General features: G+C 45.6%; 1 protein-coding gene across 3 annotated transcripts in view; it reads left to right on the top strand.

Annotated features, from left to right (window-relative positions):
- Positions 1-13195, top strand: part of HS3ST1 (heparan sulfate-glucosamine 3-sulfotransferase 1) — a 29331-nt gene extending 16136 nt beyond the window's left edge. The window contains exons 2-3 of one of the 3 annotated variants that reach the window (XM_023760465.1): positions 6127-6463; positions 11836-13195. In XM_023760465.1, the coding sequence (XP_023616233.1) occupies positions 11945-12880 (936 nt within the window). In that variant the 5' untranslated portion in view covers positions 6127-6463; positions 11836-11944 and the 3' untranslated portion in view covers positions 12881-13195. Of the gene's footprint in view, positions 1-6114; positions 6464-11835 lie in introns of all 3 variants that reach the window. The other 2 variants (XM_023760464.1, XM_006096605.3) reach the window with 2 other exon arrangements.
- Positions 13196-17687: the final 4492 nt, after the last annotated feature.

Below are 17687 nucleotides of genomic sequence, written 5' to 3'. Positions count from 1 at the left end.
TCCATTCATCTATTAATGAACACCTAGGTTGCTTCTGTGTTTGGACTATTGTAAACATTGCTGCAAAGAACATAGAGGTGCATATATATTTCTGAATTAATGTGAGGGTTTTTTTTGTTATTTTTTAAATTTTTATTTTTTTAATAAATACCCAGAAGTGCAACTGCTGGGTTGTATGGAAGCTCAATATTTAGTTTTTGGAGGAAACTTCATACTGTTTGCCAGTAGTGGCTGCACCAGTTTACAATCCCACTGACATTGTTTGAAGGTTCCCCTTTCTCTTCCTCCTCGTTGGCACTGTTATTTGTTGATTTTTTTTTGGGGGGGAAAGCCACTCTGACAGTCTACTGTGTACCTAAGTCTCAGGTCGTGGCCCTGCTGGCTGGTGCGGCCTCATATCCCCACTGCCTCCCAGAGACTGTATCCAGTGCCAACCCCAGCACAGCCAAGTGCCGGCACCTGTTCCTGCTGCAGACCTACTAGCATGCATGTTCCCATGGGACTCCCTGCCCAGATTATGCCTGAACGTTGGAGGCCTTTCCCAGGGAATCAGACCAGGCAGGCCCGCTCTGCTCCTCCACCAGCTCCATCCTCTCCTCTGTGCTCTCACATACCTATGACTGGATCGCTGCTCACACCCACATGGTGGTTGGTTTCCTTGCATGTGTGTCTTCTACTTTACAGGTGTTCCTATGGACAGCAGCTGCATTATCTCTGAATCCCCAGGAATGTTGTGCAGTCTTAGAAACATCATAGTGCCATGTAAAAGTTTGAGCAATCACATGTGGGCAAAGTATAGACCTCAGGTATCAGTTTCTACAGACTTGCGCTCCAGTCTTTTTATTTTTTTCAAGTTCACCTTATGTGGCAACTAATACCCATTTATCCTATTCATAAAAATCAGGAGTTTTCACATAAATATCCATGGTTGGATCTGTAAAAACAAAACATCAGAGGGCACTGGTCCCTCACCTCCAAGAGCATCTGCAGAGCTGTCAGCAGCTGGCATTTTAGGCAGATCACATGCACATGCATGGCCTCTGTCTGCAGTCCCTCCCAGGACACCAGCTTCATCGGTTGATGTCACCTGCTGGAATCCAGGAGCAGGTGAGCACCACCCTGGAAAGATGTACACAGAAGGAACTTACTGTTTCTTCTAAGGGCTGAGTATTAGTCTGCTCAGCAGCCCTAACAAAATACCACAAACTGGGGGCTTAAACAGCAACAGTTGATATTTCAGCTCTGCAGTCTGGGAAGTTGAAAAGCAAGATGCCAACAATTCCGCTCCTGCTGGGAGCTCTCACCTGGCTCAAATGTGGTTGTCATCTCCTGATGTGCTCCTGGGGCAGAGAGAACTCTGGTCTCTCTTCCTCTCCTTACAGGGGTGGGGAAAGTCAGGTCCAAAGGCTATATAAGGCCCATGAAATCATTTGGTCTGGCCCTGCCAAGGCATTAGGGGTGGGTCAATTAAATGTTTGACCAAATATAACAGGCTAATTTAAAAAAAATTTTTTTCTTTATTGATTAAGGTATTACATGTGTGTCCTTATCCCCCCATTGCCCCCCAACACCCCACTCCACTCATCCCCTCACCCCCCTGGTATTTGTGTCCATTGGTTAGGCTTATATGCATGTATACAAGTCCTTTGGTTGATCTTTCTCCCTTACCCCCACCTTCCCCTACCTTCCCTCTGAGGTTTGACGGTCTGATCGATGCTTCTCTGTCTCTGGATCTGATTTTGTTCATCACTTTATGTTATTCATTATATTCCACAAATGAGTGAGATCATGTGATATGTATCTTTCTCTGACTGGTTTATTTCGCTTAGCATAATGCTTTCCAGTTCCATCCATGCTGTTGCAAATGGTAAAAATTCCTTCTTTTTTACCGCAATGTAGTATTCCATTGTGTAGATGTACCATAGCTTTCTAATCCACTCATCTGTTGAAGGCTGTTTCCAAATTTTACCTATGGTAAATTGTGGTGCTACAAATATAGGGGTGCATATATCCTTTCTGATTGGTGTTTCTAGTTTCTTGGGATATACTCCTAGAAGTGGGGTCAAATGGGAGTTTCATTTTTAGTTTTTTGAGGAAACTCCGTACTGTTCTTCACAGTGGCTGCGCCAGTCTGCATTCCCACCAGCAGTGCACGAGGGTTCCTGTTTCTCTGCATCCTCACCAGCACTCGTCATTTGTTGAATTTTTGATGATAGCCATTCTGACAGGTGTGAGATGGTACCACATTGTCATTTTGATTTGCATCTCCCGGATGATTAGTGACTTTGAGCATGTTTTTATATGTCTTTTGGCCTTCCTTACATCCTCTTTCAAAAAGTATCTATTTAGGTCCATTGCTCATTTTTTGATTGGGTTGTTTATCTTCCTTTTGTTAAGTTGTATGAGTTCCCTGTAAATGTTGGAGATTAAACCCTTATCAGTGATAACATTGGCAAATATGTTCTCCCATGCAGTAGGCTTTCTTATTGTTTTGTTGATGGTTTCTTTTGCTGTGCAGAGCTTTTTGTTTTGATGTAGTCCCATTTGTTTATTTTCTCTTTAGTTTCCATTGCCCTAGGAGCTGTATCAGTGAATAAATTGCTTGGGCATATGTCTGAGATTTTGCTGCCTGTGGAATCCTCTAATATTTTTATGGTTTCCCATCTTATGTTTAAGTCCTTTATCCATTTTGAGTTTATTTTTTGTTTTTGGTGGTCTAGTTTCATTTTTTTGCATGTAATCTATCCAATATTCCCAACACCATTTATTGAAGAGACTGTCTTGACTCCATTGTATATTCTTGCCTCCTTTGTCAATATTAATTGAGCATAGTGGTTTGGGTCGATTTCTGGGTTCTCTATTCTATTCCATTGGTCTATAAGTCTGTTCTTGTGCCAGTACCAGGCAGTTTTGAGAACAGTGGCTTTGTAATACAGTTTGATATCTGGTATTGAGATCCCTCCTACTTTGTTCTTCTTTCTCAGGATTGCTGAAGCTATTCCAGGTCTTTTTTTATTCCAGATGAATTTTTGGAGAGTTCCTTCTTGGTCTGTGAAATATGCTGTTGGTATTTTAATGGGGAGTCCGTTGAATCTATAGATTGCTTTGGGTAGTATGGACATTTTAATGATGTTGATTCTACCAATCCATGAACACGGTATGTTCTTCCATCTGTTTATGTCCTCCTCTATCTCTTTTTTCAGTGTTCTGTAGTTTTCCGAGTACAGGACTTTTACCTCCTTAGTTAAGTTTATTCCTAGGTATCTTAATTGTTTTTGGTTAGAAAGTAAATGGGATTGTTTTTTAAATCTCTCTTTCTGTAAGTTCATCATTGATGTATAAAAATGCCATAGATTTCTTAGTATTAGTTTTGTATCCTGCTACATTGCCGAATTCATTTATTAAGTCTAATGATTTTTTGATGGAGTCTTTAGTGTTTTTTATGTACAGTATCATATCATCTGTGGATAATGACAGTTTTACATCTTCTTTTCCAATTTCTGTATCTTTTATTTCTTCTTGTCTAATTGCTATGGCTGGCACTTCCAGTAATATGTTGAACAGGAATGGTGAAAGTGAGCATCCCTGTCTCATTCCTGTTCTTAGGTGAAATGGTTTTAGTTTTAACAGGCTAATTTTTAAGTTGATAATTTTGTATGGTCTTTGAATGATGTTATAAAGACCCAAATGGCCCTTGGCAGAATAAAGGTTCCCACCCCTGCCTTAGAAGGACATCAATCCCATCATGTGTCTCATCTTCAAGACCTCCTCTAACCCTGAGTCCCTCCCAAAGCCCCCAGCTCCAAATACATATGCATCTGGGAGAACACAAACATTCAGTCCCTACAGGCTGGCCCCAGAAATGAGGCCAATCCTCCCCCACCTTTGCCATTCCAGGGGAAGAATTTAGTTTGGTTTGTACGTATTTATTTTTTAGCTAAAAATTGCTCAATATTTTCTACCCCAACACAAAAGAAGCCCAGCCTTCCGTGTCTTGTGCAGTGGCAAGGGCATCCAGAGACCTTCGTTTCTGATTCAGCTCCGCTGCCTCATACTTGACCTTGGGGTTCCTGTGCTCTGCCTGCCTCAGTTTTCCCTTCCGCAGGAATCTGGACAGGACCAGGGAATGGCTCCTGGCCCTTTAGCATCTCATGCACCTTGTGTCTTTCCTGGTTCTTTCTGGAGAGACGTATGGGATTTCTGGGTGCTCCCCATCCACAGAATGATGTCACTGTCCACTCCAACCAGGAGACTCCCACATTCAGAGGGCACCTGTGTGGAGGTTAGGTCTCACCTGGAGCAGGAACAGAAGGCCATGCACACTGGCATGCACTAAGGCAGCCACTCCCGTTCCCTGTCTGCTGGCACAGCCCCCTTTCCACTCAGCTGCACCAAGTAATAAAAGAGGCCCGTCCACCCTCCTGTCAGGGAGCTCCACGTGCGCTGCCTCTAATGAAGGATTTATTTAGGTCAAGGCTGCCTGCTGTGCACAGCAGTGCAGATTAAACACATTGAGGAGAGGTAGCTGCTCCTCCTTTTCCCTCCCAGACTCACAGACCTGGCTGCCCATCATTCCTGAGGGGGCGGGGCAGTCACAGAGGACCCAGTGACTGTGCATCCCTTAGAAACAGAGAGCCTGCACCTGTCCAGGCGATGCTGTCCTTGCTTCCTGGAGCCTCCGTCTGGTTGAGTCACTGCAGTGCTGTGGATCGTGAACAAATGAGTTTGACTCATTATCATGCCTGGATCCCATTTATACCACACAGCTTTCTTTTTTAGGGACAAAAATAGCTCCCAGGATTTGAGGGCTTGCCATGGGCCAGGCGATATGCTAATGTCCTCAGCCTGTTGTATTGAAGCCTTGCAGTTGGAATGTGGGGCCAGTGCATTCGACCTAAGGCTGCAAGCTTCAGAGCTGCCTGCAGGATTTTCAGCAGTAGAGCTGAGATTTGAGCCAGGTTTGGGCCCCAAATCCTCTGTGAAATCCAGCATCTCTCCTCTGCCCAGCTCTGGGGATAACATCACCTCTGAAGCCAGACCGATCCCTCTATTTTGTCTTCTGCAGTTGTTTTCATCCTGCAGTTAAAAACAAACAACAGTAAGAACAAAAACCAAAAGAAAATTAGCCACCCTGCTCAAGGCCAAGGTGATTAGAATCCAAATCCAGATAGGCCCAGAGGTTCCAAGCTCACAGCTGGGCCCAGAGATTACAAGCTCAAAGCTGGGCCCAGAGGTTGCAAGCTCACAACTGGGTCCAGAAGTTCCAGGCTCACAGCTGGGCCTGGAGGTTCCAAGCTCACAGCTGGACCCAGAGGTTGCAAGATCATGGGCCCCTCACCATCCAAGGGCCCAGATGGGCAGCCAAATTCCCTGGGAGCTTGTTAGGAACACAGACACCCAGGCCTCTCCAACCTCTCAGATCTGAATCTGCATGTGGAAGTAGATCTCCAGGGGATTGGAGTGTGCCTCTGAGTTTGGAAAGCATTGGGCTGAGCTCCTGGGAGGGAAGCTTCAGAAGAAGACTGGGTGGGTTGACCTCAAACTCCCCGTGGGACAGGCCGCATTGCTCATCCCAGTGCATCCTGGAGTTCTCAGAGGCTCAGAAACAACATTGCCAGTTATTTCTGGTGGCCCCAAATCCCTGCGCCTGTCCCCACACCACGCTGCCCTTCCTGGCTTGCCTGAGTACCTCCTTCCTTCAGTCCCGGGGAGTCATGCTCAATATCCAGTCACCCTTTTGAAATAGGGAGGAAGCCCCTAGCATTGTGCGGATGCAGGGGAGCCTGGGAAGGCTGGAGGAGGAGCATTCTGAGGGTTCACCCCCTTTCCAAGAGGAAAATGGGCCAAGACCCTTCTTTGTCCAAGATGGTAAACGTGGCCCGGGGAAACTTACGAACATTCCCAGGACTGACCTTGGGTCCTTTCCACCCATCTTACTGCGCAACCATCACCATCAGTAAATCCAAACAAAAGCGAATGTCAGCACTTGTTGACAAGTGGCATGTGTAGGCAATTTATAGAAAATAAATATTTATGCGAGTCTTGAGATACCACTGTCCTTTCCCAGACTGACAGGCACAAGCTAAACCTGTTTCCTCTTTCTCGGTTTCCAAGAGGACCCGCCAGGAGGAACATTTGACACCCCTGCCAAGCGTTCATCAGTAGTTGTGCAAGGACAAAAGTGAAGACGTGTGTGACTCTGAAAGTGAACAAATGATCTTATCCTGTTGATTGCTCTGAAGTCGGTTGGATAGGGGAATGACAGCTCCGTTGTTCGAACTGTCTTTAACCAGGTTTCAGTGCATTCCAGAAAATGAGATCACTCAGCACCCGCAAAGCTGGAGAGAGGCAGTCCTGCATTGCAGTAGAAAGGCTCTGGGCCTCTCTGCTAGCTCAGCCTATTGCTAAGCTGCATCTGCCTGGAACGCACTCTCCCTGCCCACAGAGGCATCACCGGTCACAGGTGGGGTGCGGCGGGGTTTAGAGATGGCCTGCAGAATTTTAGTTTTCATACTTCCTGGGTCTGTGACCTTGAGAAGGTCATTCAACCTGAATAGCATGTTTTCCTATTTGTCATGGGGAGAAAGGCACTGTGATATATTTATTCAATGTGGAGAGTTTTGTTTAATCATGATAGCATCCATGGGAAGTAGGTATTAGCCCATTGTGCAGAATTGCACATTGAACCCTGACAGCTAAGAAGCTTCTTATTGGAGGTCAGGCAGCTATAAGTATTCTACCCTGGATCTGTCCAATTGCAAACACTTCTTTGTTTTTCCACATCTGCATGCTATCTTCTTGTTACTTAAAAAATGTAACATAAGCCCTAGCAGGTTTGACTCAGTGGATAGAGTGTCAACCTGTGAACTGAAGGGTTGCAGGTTTGATTCTGGTCAAGGACACATGCCGGGTTGTGGGCTCGATCACCAGTGGGGGGCATGCAGGAGGCAGCCGATCAATAATTCTCTCTCATCATTGATGTTTCTATCTCTCTCCCCCTCTCCCTTTCTCTCCGAAATCAATAAAAATATATATTTTTAAAAATGTAAAATAAAATGAGAAGAACCACCTCTTGGTATTGTTGCGAGTATTCGAAGGGGTCATGTATACATGAGTGCTTACCGTCTGGCACAATGGGCACTCAGTAAGTAATCTTTTCCTTTCCGACCCTTTTGTTAAATCCCTTAAAGGATGTGTGGTTGAGTGCTTTGCTTATCCCTGTTCTCTGGGGGAGACTCTTGCCTGTGACAGCTGTGTCTCTCTCGTGTGCAGGGGCCGGGGAGGTGTCCTGAAGAGGGATCACCAACACTACTGTTCCCAACGCACTGAATGTCCCTCCTGTGAAATACCTTTGGTATTTCATTCTATCATGAATCTTCGGGGGGTGGGACTTGGAGAATATATTGTAGTTAATTACATTTGAAATCTAGGTCATGATGTGGATCATGGAATAAGAAGACTTAAGGACAAAATTAAAATATTTTTGAAGGGTTATTTCACTGCTTCCTCTCCTTTTTTAATTAAAATATTTTCTAGACTCTCGGGTGACCCTGTCCAACTCCCATTAGAAATGCTGAGCCTGCCATTCAACATCTGGTTTCTGTTTGACTCTCCAGGGGCTGGAAAACTCACTTTTGATGCAGTCATTTTTATAGACAAACTATTGGGTTTCCCTTACGCTGAATTAAAAGTCTTTCTCAGGACCTGTGGACATGTGCCTTGCTTTCCATTGCATTTGACACGTCCATTCAGCAAATAGAATCTCCAGCACCCACTGTGTCCAGAAATCATCCAGGCCCTGGAAGGGTACAGCAGCGGGGGCTGGACTCTGACCAGGAGCCGGCACTGAATTGCATTGTTTTTAGTGTGGCTCCTGGAAAATTTTAAAGTGCACATGTGGGTCATTTCCTCATTTATAAAAGTAGAAACAATACATGATTTGACACAGGTCAGGATTTGACTAAGTACCAGAGACACATAAATGAATAGTGGTTACCAGCACCTCAGAGAAGGGTTACTCTCACCTTCATGAGCACCTCTTGATTGCCAGTGAAGATTTGAGTTTTTCTGAGAATGAACTAAAACTGTGGTATACTTTCATCTATACAATTCACATGCCGCGTGCCTGCTGTGGGGGAGGCTGTGGTTGGCATTATGGAAGGGAGAAGGCATTGGTAAAAATGGGCACCCGTGTCAATACGTAGGTAAAATGTTAGATATGTACTAGTAGTGTAAATTCAGTCAGTTTTTGTTTGATAAGGGAAAAAGTGCATATGTGGCTCACATTGGATTTCTTTGGATGGTGCTTATTGACCCACAACATCTCACTGATACACAGTCCACAGGTAGCCATTGGAGATGGGTGGGATTATTACTGTTCTATGGATGAGGAGACTGAGACTAGGAGAGGTTAAGTCACTTGGACTCAGGTCAAACCTAGAGAAGAACTCCTGACCCCATCACCTGTGTAAGTCCTTTGACTCTTCTACTGAATAGAACTAGGAAATGAGTTTCACCCTGTGTGTATCAACTGATGCTGGAGTAGGTGGCCAGGGAATTGTCACTGCTGGGTAGGTTTTGGGGGGGTCTTTTGGTTTAGGACCCCAAAACCATTGCCATTAGTGAATGTTGAGACCCCACACTTGGGAGGCAGCAGAAATAGCAGATAGAACACAGAACTGGAACTCAGGAGCCACAAGGTCAAGCCTGGATTCTCCATGTGACCTTGGCCAAGTCATCTCGGGGCCTCCTCACCCACAAAATGAAAGGCAGTGGCTCAATGGCTCTCTTTTGCCTTGATGTTCAGAATCCCACTGTCAGGATCCATTCGGCTCAGATGTTCTGGCTTATAGGCTCACCTGAGCGTGGGGATCTTTGCTTTTCTAAGAGTCTTACTAAGAGGCCCAGAAATTATGGCTATGCCACTGAACAATGATCAGACTACTACAGAAAGACTACTACAGAAAGACTGTGGCTCTTAATGGCCACTGTGTTTGTGATATATATAAATTTACATATATAGTACATATGTGTGTGCATACAGATACACATGATATATGTGTATACATATTAATTGGCTAAAGTTTCATACATGCACATGCTATACACATAGCTCTCTCTACATATAGCCCATACTAGTACATATATGTGCTTTTCTCTCTCTGTTTCCCTGTCTCTCTCCGTGTGTATGAGACTTTAGCTAAACTTTTACTTTCCATATAGCTTGAATATTAAATATTTTTGGAATGAAGAAGAAAAGCTTACAATAAGAAACTACATTTTTAGAAAGTTTGAAGTAGAAATGAGGAGCTTGTAAACTACTAACTTCCCAGTTTATTTATTTTTTATTTTTCATTTCTGTTTTGAAAGGGCAAACTACATTTCATTTCTTCTCCCTTGGACTGCTGGTAATTCCCCTTTAGGAGAAAGATCTCTGATGTGCATGGTGCTAACCAGGATACCTCCTAACAGGGTGGGAAGGATGGTCAGACAATATGACTTGCAGTTCTGGTCTCCAACTCTGTCACTCAGGCGTAGCAGGGTTGGGGAGGGTGGGGCCTGGAGTCAGGCACAAATTCATACAAGCACACTACATGTGCACACACACACAAAAACATGTACAAGACAAGCACAGCCGGCCCGTTCTGTTGATCCACATGAGCAGTTGAGAAGGAAATGGAATTTGCCTGAAATACACTGAAATGTTCAATTGATTAAAGCAAATGGCCCATTAAATTGAGCTTATCCAATCAGTAGAACCAACCTTGAACCACATCTGTCTGGCCAGTCATCCTTAAACATATCCCTTCCTTTTCCCAAACAGTTATGCCACCCAATCTTGCAAGTCTCTTCTCCAGCATTCTGTGATTCTCCAGAGGTTTCTAGATATTTCATTGCTTGTTCTTTCATATACATTTTCCCCAGACAGTTGATATCTGAGGGAAATAGATAAACTGGTTTGATCATTAAAATGGGAGCCCTGGGTGTGGTTCTCTGTTTACACATTCTGGACAAGAGTTAAACTAAGTGAATTTTAAACCTGGTCTAAAGATGATGGGTCCTCTTGATGGAGAACACTATTACTGGTTCTGGAAATCCCAGTCCCCAATCCCAGCCTGTCTCGAAGCCATCCATCCCTAACTGTGTATAGACAGGGATTACTTAAAGGATAGCTTGCTGCCTCCTCTTTTAGATTGTTGTTTATCAGCACCCAGAAAACATGAACCATGACTCATCTGCCTTTGGGAGCCCTATGCCATCCATCCATCTGACCCAGCAGTGCCTGTGTGCTTGAGGGACTTTGAGGCCTAACTGTGATCAATCCCAGATGGAAAGAGAAGGTGTAAAGGAGGCAATTTGTGGAAAGAGAGCCCTGAGCTTAGAGTTTTTAATTTGGGCTCTGAATTTTGAAATGGACTGAATGTTAGTGTCCTTGGGCAAGACTCTCATCTCTAACTGTCCTGCCTTCCTACCTTACACTGTAGGGTGTGGTGACAAGTCACCTGAGCAGACTGCAGGGCCACTTTATAAACAGTAAGGCTTTGCACACAGGAAGGCTTTTTGCTCTTTCTAGTAACCTCACCTGTTTATCCCTCTAGCCCCACGTCAAACATTTCCTCTGCTGTGAAGCCCTTCGCAACTGTTTCAGGCCAAATGAATGACCATATGCCCTCATGGGACCCTGCCTAGAATGTAATCATAACATATCGTGTCGATGCCTGCAGTCAGGTTGCATCTGTTAACCTTTTCCATATGAGTGTTACTATACAAGCCATCCCAAAACTCAATGGCTGAAAAGCACCAGAGTGTATTCTCTCACTCATGAGCTGGGGTTGCTCTGCTGCACCTGTCTTCCCTCTTCCTCCTGGAGGCGGGGGCTGCCAGGGCCCATTCTTCCCATGGCGAGAGGGCAAGTGGAGACACACATGGCCTTTCACTGCCTGGGCTGGGGACTGACCACAGGCCATTGGCCAAACCAAACCAAACTATGAGGAAGTCCCCTGACAATGAGGCCACAGCAAGAACTGGATGGAGGGTGAGGTGAAGTGGGGTGAAGAATTGAAACTAAACGATCAATCTTTCGGCAGGTTCACCTGCCCTATTAGATCAGGAGCCCCATGATGGAAGGGGAGTGGGGGTGGGCAGGGAGCAGGAACAATGTCTGCTCCTATATCACCTACTGCTAGGCCTGGGGCTAGTTGTTTGTTGAAGTGCAAAAGGCCTTTCCAACCCTTTCCTTTACAGCAGAGTTTGGCATTCCTTTACAGCAGAGTTTAACTAGGATTGCAGAGCCAAATCTCTCTCTCTCTCTCTCTCTCTCTCTCTCTCTCTCTCTCTCTCTCATCTCTTGCAAACATAGAACTAAGCATATACATTGTTGGAAAACAAAATAATATTTTAAAAGTTGTATTAGGACATCCATGGGGACATCCATGGGTGCTTTAGAGCAAAACAGCATACTTGGAGTTGCCACGGAGACTGTAGTCCCTAAGCCTACCAGGGGTCCTCAAACTACGGCCCACGGGCCACATGCAAATACAAATATTGTATTTGTTCCCGTTTTGTTTTATTACTTCAAAATAAGATATGTGCAGTATGCATAGGAATTTGTTCATAGTTTTTTTTTAAACTATAGTACGGCCCTCCAACGGTCTGAGGGACAGTGAACTGGCCCCCTGTTTAAAAAGTTTGAGGACCCCTGGGCCCTAAACCATCCCGACCTGATCTGCACAGAAATGTTGCCGCCCCTGCTTTACAGGTCAGGAACCAGGGAGGTGGACTACTCCATGAAGCCTGTGGATTTGGCATTAATATTTTTCTTTCTTTGTTTCCTAGTAATTGGCTGCCTGCTACGCCCATGTGTCACTGATCAGGAGGCATTTCCTGCGGTGGCGCTTCATGACCCAGCGACGTCCGGCCTAGCGAAGCCCCCGTGGTGTCCAGCATGGCCACGCTGCTCCTGGGCGCGGCGCTGCTGGTGGCACAGCTCCAGCTAGTGCCTTCCCGCCCCGGCGCGCCCTGGGCGGAACCTGGACCACAGGAGCTGGTGTGGAAAGCAGCCACCCTCCAGGACCAGGCCCTGGACGGCGCGGCCCCCAATGGCTCTGCCAGGCAGCTCCCGCAGACCATCATCATCGGCGTGCGCAAGGGCGGCACCCGCGCGCTGCTGGAGATGCTCAGCCTGCACCCCGACGTGGCGGCCGCCGAGAACGAGGTGCACTTCTTCGACTGGGAGGAGCACTACAGCCAAGGCCTGGGCTGGTACCTCAGCCAGATGCCCCTCTCCGCCCCCCACCAGCTCACCGTGGAAAAGACCCCCGCGTACTTCACGTCACCCAAAGTGCCTGAGCGGGTCCACGGTATGAACCCAGCCCTCCGGCTGCTGCTCATCCTGCGGGACCCTTCGGAGCGCGTGCTGTCGGACTACACGCAGGTGCTGTACAACCACGTGCAGAAGCACAAGCCCTACCCGTCCATCGAGGAGTTCCTGGTGCGCGATGGCCGCCTCAACGTGGACTACAAGGCGCTCAACCGTAGCCTCTACCACGTGCACATGCGCAACTGGCTGCGCTTCTTCCCGCTGCACCGCATCCACATCGTGGACGGTGACCGCCTCATCAGGGACCCTTTCCCGGAGATTCAGAAGGTGGAGAGGTTCCTGAAGCTGTCCCCGCAGATCAACGCCTCAAACTTCTACTTTAACAAAACCAAGGGCTTCTACTGCCTGCGGGACAGCGGGCGGGATCGCTGCTTGCATGAGTCCAAAGGCCGGGCGCACCCCCAAGTGGACCCCAAACTCCTCCATAAACTGCACGAATATTTCCATGAGCCAAATAAGAAATTCTTTGAGCTCGTGGGCAGAACATTTGACTGGCACTGATTTGCAATAAGCTAGGCTCTGAACCTTTCCGATACTGTAAGTTCTGGTGTACATCTAGGGTGGGGGAAGAAGTTTTAAAAGGCATTTAAGCTATAATTTATTTGTAAGATCCATAAATAACTTCTGTACAGTATTAGATTCACAATTGCCATATATACTAGTTATATTTTTCTACTTGTTAAATTGAGGGCATTTTGTATTGTTTTTCATGGTTGTTAACATTGTGTAATATGTCTCTATATGAAGGAACTAAAAGATTTCACTGCAAAAAGAAATAATAATAAATTCTGGAGACGCTGTCTTTTTTTAATATAATTAACTTGCCCTTGACTCAAAATAGCTGTCCATGTTGCACCCATTGGGGAATCTATATTCCTTTGTTACTGAAAAAAACAAAAACAAGTTTTGATGGATATTACATTCGTCTTTCCTCCTTTCTTTTCTTCGTTTCTCTTTTTAATTTTGATTGTCTTGCTGTGGTCATCAAGTTTACTTTTTTTTACTTGCACTGTAAGATTTATCTTCACTGAGACCCCCTGTTATTTTGGAAGAGGCAGTTTTGCCCACTCCTGACTTCAGCACATACCTGAGTGTGGATTTTAACTCCATGTAAACTCAAGGTGGACAAAGCAATATTAATAACTAGGAAGAAGCTCCCTGTAATATGCCTGTGACTCAGAGGGTACTTGTATATATATACTGGTCTCAGCAAAGGGTGTAACCTACAATAAAGGTGGGAGAAACCTACAATAAAGTGATGTAAAGCATTGGCCTTCAGAATGACCTTGGGACTCTGTAAACTGCCCCAGGTGGCAATGGGTCTCTGCAGAGCCACTTAGAATAGAAAAGATTGGTTGCAAAATCTATGTGTGTCCCCGACTTGAAGAGTCTGGGAAAAGCTGGTTAAAGGGGAAGCCTTTTGCTTAGGTGGTGTCTGTTTAGCTATCTCTTGAAAGCTCACAATGCATTTGTAGACACATATGCCAAATGCTTTGAGACATAGATATTTGTATGTTTAGTAATCACCCCTTGGAGTTCTGAAGGTGGGAGAAATGTAAACGTCAAGGGTTAAAATTGAAAAAGAAAAAGAAAAAGAAAGAAAAGCATAAACCAGAGGGTAGTGCAGAAGGAGCCCTGCCCACCTGCGCCCAGATGTGAGAACCCCATTTCAGTTTGACTTCTGCCCCCAAATAGCTGGTTCATTGGAAGAGCCTCAGTTTTTTCTGCTGTCTTCCTTCAGTTAGCCTTTTACAGGATTAAATATATTGTGTGTTTTTTCTCATGAAAGCAAAACATATTCATTATGGTAAAATGAAAAATATAATCAGGCAAAATAAAGCCATTTCCTGACATAGTTTATAACTAAGGCAGGGGAGTGAAATGGACATTATTGATCATTTTCTACAAACAGGACCTCATTGAAATGTTGCCCCAAGCCACCTCAGAGAGTGTAGGAATCATTATGGCAGGTTCAAAAAAGGAGGAAACAGGCACGAAGAAGATAAAGACCGTGCTCAAGTTCACACTGACTGTAAGTCCGCCAGGCTTGGAGTCCTTGCATAGCTAAAGCACACATTTCATTTCTCACTACACAATTCTTTCTGAACTCAGACTAAAAGGCCCAGACTGAGGACAGTTCTTCCCTATTTAACCGGCATATCCCTTCTCTGGTGCCAAAGGTCTTCCATCCTGGGAGGTGTGTGAGTCACAGGGAAGGGGCAAGAATGAGCCTGCGTTCTCAGGAGTGCTACCAGAGACGTGAGTCACCTTGGCTCTGTATCAGCATCTGCAGGGGGCCTGACCTTTGCATGGCCCATGCCCCGCCCCAGGCCCTGCCTCTTCCTCAGAACCCATTGAGGTTGTCAATGACTCCAGCTCCCCAGAGGGCAGGTCAGAAATCCTTGTAGCAGGACCTCCCTTTGCACTGCAGTCTGCACAGCACTTCCCTCTGCAGCACATCATTGGATCTGGCTTTCCTCATCCCCCGTTTAAGAGCTGAAGAAACAAGAGGTCCAGAAAGGTTAAATCGAGTTTCCAAGGCTACCCAGAAATTTGGGGACCATGGAGACCCTAGTGTGAGTTTTCCGACTCCCAAGAGGATGGCTTTTGCAAAATACCTATCAATGCCTGTATGCTCATAGGGATGATATGCTTGAGGCATGGAGTGTTGGGGCAGAGGTGTTGGGTAGGAATGGAGGAAGGAAGGACTAAGCACCAGGAACATGGGGCTGGCACAGCTGATGTTGGGGTGGCCCAGTGTAAAATGGTCAGTGGGTATAAATTCAATAATTGGTCTTAACTAAGGATGTTTTCATGGAGGTGGACCAGGGGAAAGGGGTTGGAGTCCTACTGGCTATGGCTGCTAGGAAGGTACAAGGATTCAGAGCTGTGGCTACAGACCAGGCACTTAGATCTCATCTGAACACTGTCCAATTCAGGGGATGCCCTGCACTTGACCTGTGCCTGCCTTCATAGCGGTCCAAATGCCATGACTCAGGAACCTGGTCCCTTCCCAAACACACCTAATACCAATTCTATTAACAAAGAGAGAGATGCCAACTGGACAGAGTGAGGTTCCTGTCCAAACTGGTCCAGGCCCAGGGCAACCTAGGGGTCTCCAGGTGGGGTCCTTTGGGAGAGGTGGCTGAGAGCAGCTGAATGGAGCCTCAGCTATTATACTTAGAATATCCAGGGCATTTGAAGCTTCTGAGTCAAGTCAGCTCCTGCCCTGCCCTCCCTCCAGGATTCAGCTAGAGCTGAAATCCTGTTAAGTGGTTATCAGCTCACAGCCTGAACATTTTCTCATTCAGCAAAAAACGATGCTGTGCCTCTGAGTGCAGGGTGCTTGCTCCATCTGTCCCAGGAGACTAAAGAAAGGAGTAGGAAGAAAAGACCAATGCCCAGGGTGCCTACTACTTACAGGGGAATCAGAAATCACGACCAAGAGTTCAGATGTTCATTAAAATTGTATTTTTCTTTGGAGCCCCTACTCTGCACTTAACGTGTTATTAAGCCCTTAAAGAATAAAGGAAAATGCAGCAATAGGAACTAATACTTATTAACTGTCTTGCGTTTAAGTTAAACACACACACACACACACACACACACACACACACACACACACGAATCAGGAAAATAGGGGAAATGACATTGTGAACTGGCCAGTATTTTCTCATTTAATTTAGGAATAACTAGTCCCATTATACCAGTAGAGAGGTGGAAAGTGAGGTATAAGAAGTGGACCTCCCTTATTGCTTTCAAAGAAAGACAGGACTGCTACTTATGCCAGAGGAATAGTTAGCCCAGAGATGGGGAATGGTGGCATTGAGGATCATAAGCAGGGGGTGAGAAATGGCAGAGATGTCACTGATAATGCCATTATTTAGGAGTAGTGACAGGTGAACAATCTTCCCAAAGGTTGCCTGGCAGAGCTATGACCCAGACCACTTAGAACTGATGAGCCACAGGGACCCTGCTCTTTCCATGCAGAAGCTTCTTAAAGGATGTGCTAGTGAGTCAGAGCATGGAGGGTGGTGGATGAAACCAGAACAGAACATTCTGGACAAGGAAAGCTGGAGGAATCAAGACAGTGGTGATGGGAAAGGGGAAGGAGCTAGGGGACATGCAGGCAAGAGACATGTCTACTTGGAATGCAAATGGGTTAAACGCAATGAGAACTTACTACCCATCAAACATTTGTGACCTTGACACCTGCTTTCCAAATGGTGGTAGCTTACTTAGCAAGCACCCGTGCATTCTGTCTCCTGTGCAGGTGTGTCTGTCACATAAAAATAACTATCATTTATTGCACACCAGCTATGTGCTTGGTATTTTAAATATGTTGCTTCTAATCCTCATGACAGTTCTAAATAGGAAATGGCATGGTACTAATTTTAGAGGCAGAAACTCAAACTCTGAGATTAAAGGTTTTGCCCATGATGGCAGAGCCACTGATTGTTAGAACTGGACTTTAGTCTCCAGAATCCTTGCCCTGCTGCAATAAAGTCTATGCAGTCATGGGTAAGAGGAAGAAGTATTGCATGAGTATCTGCCTGTTAGGCGAAGCCTATAAGGGAAATGATGGACATCCAGGATGTGGGGATGCACAGAAAGGTTTATACCAGATCACATCATCTTCAAGCAAAAGACTGGCTGGGACTGGCAATGACTGGCACCTGACAAAACATGTTCCTTAGTGGAAGAAGTTCATGGAGGAAGCCTGAACTTGATCTAGGGAACAAACCAACACATCTCTTCAAATAGCCAACAAACAGGACCAAGCTATAGACGCTCTGATTGATTTGCTTTACTGAAGTTTTGATGTAGGAAATGGTCTTGGTTCCTCACTCTCATATCAAGATCCATTTCCCCCATGTCAGGTAACTTGAGAGAAAAGCAGTTAGAGCTAGGAGACCTGGGGGGTGAGTCCTGACTCTACTGATTCATTATGGACCATGTGGCCTTAAGGTTCACATTCTTAGAATCTCAATTTTCTTGTCTATCTTAATGGGCTGGTATTTACTTAACTGTGTTTTGGGGAAAACTAAATACGTTCCAGTAGGTAGAAACTATACACTCATTGTATATGTGGCTTAGTGCCTAAGAGTGTTTTGGACTTTGGCAGACAAATCCAAACTGGTTTTAAACCAGAGAACAGGCACCTACTACCTTTGTTTCCCCATCTACTTCCATTATGGGACTGCAGCCATTACTGGAAGTGTCCCATCCAGATTTTATTTACCAGGGAAGTATTCCCACCCCACTACCAGGAGAGTTTGCAGCTAATGGCTTACGCTGCACTGTCTTC

This window comes from Myotis lucifugus, unplaced genomic scaffold (assembly GCF_000147115.1).
Source record: "Myotis lucifugus unplaced genomic scaffold, Myoluc2.0 scaffold_183, whole genome shotgun sequence".
Classification (NCBI taxonomy): Eukaryota; Metazoa; Chordata; class Mammalia; order Chiroptera; family Vespertilionidae; genus Myotis; species Myotis lucifugus.
This window is presented reverse-complemented; position numbering and strand designations above follow the sequence as displayed.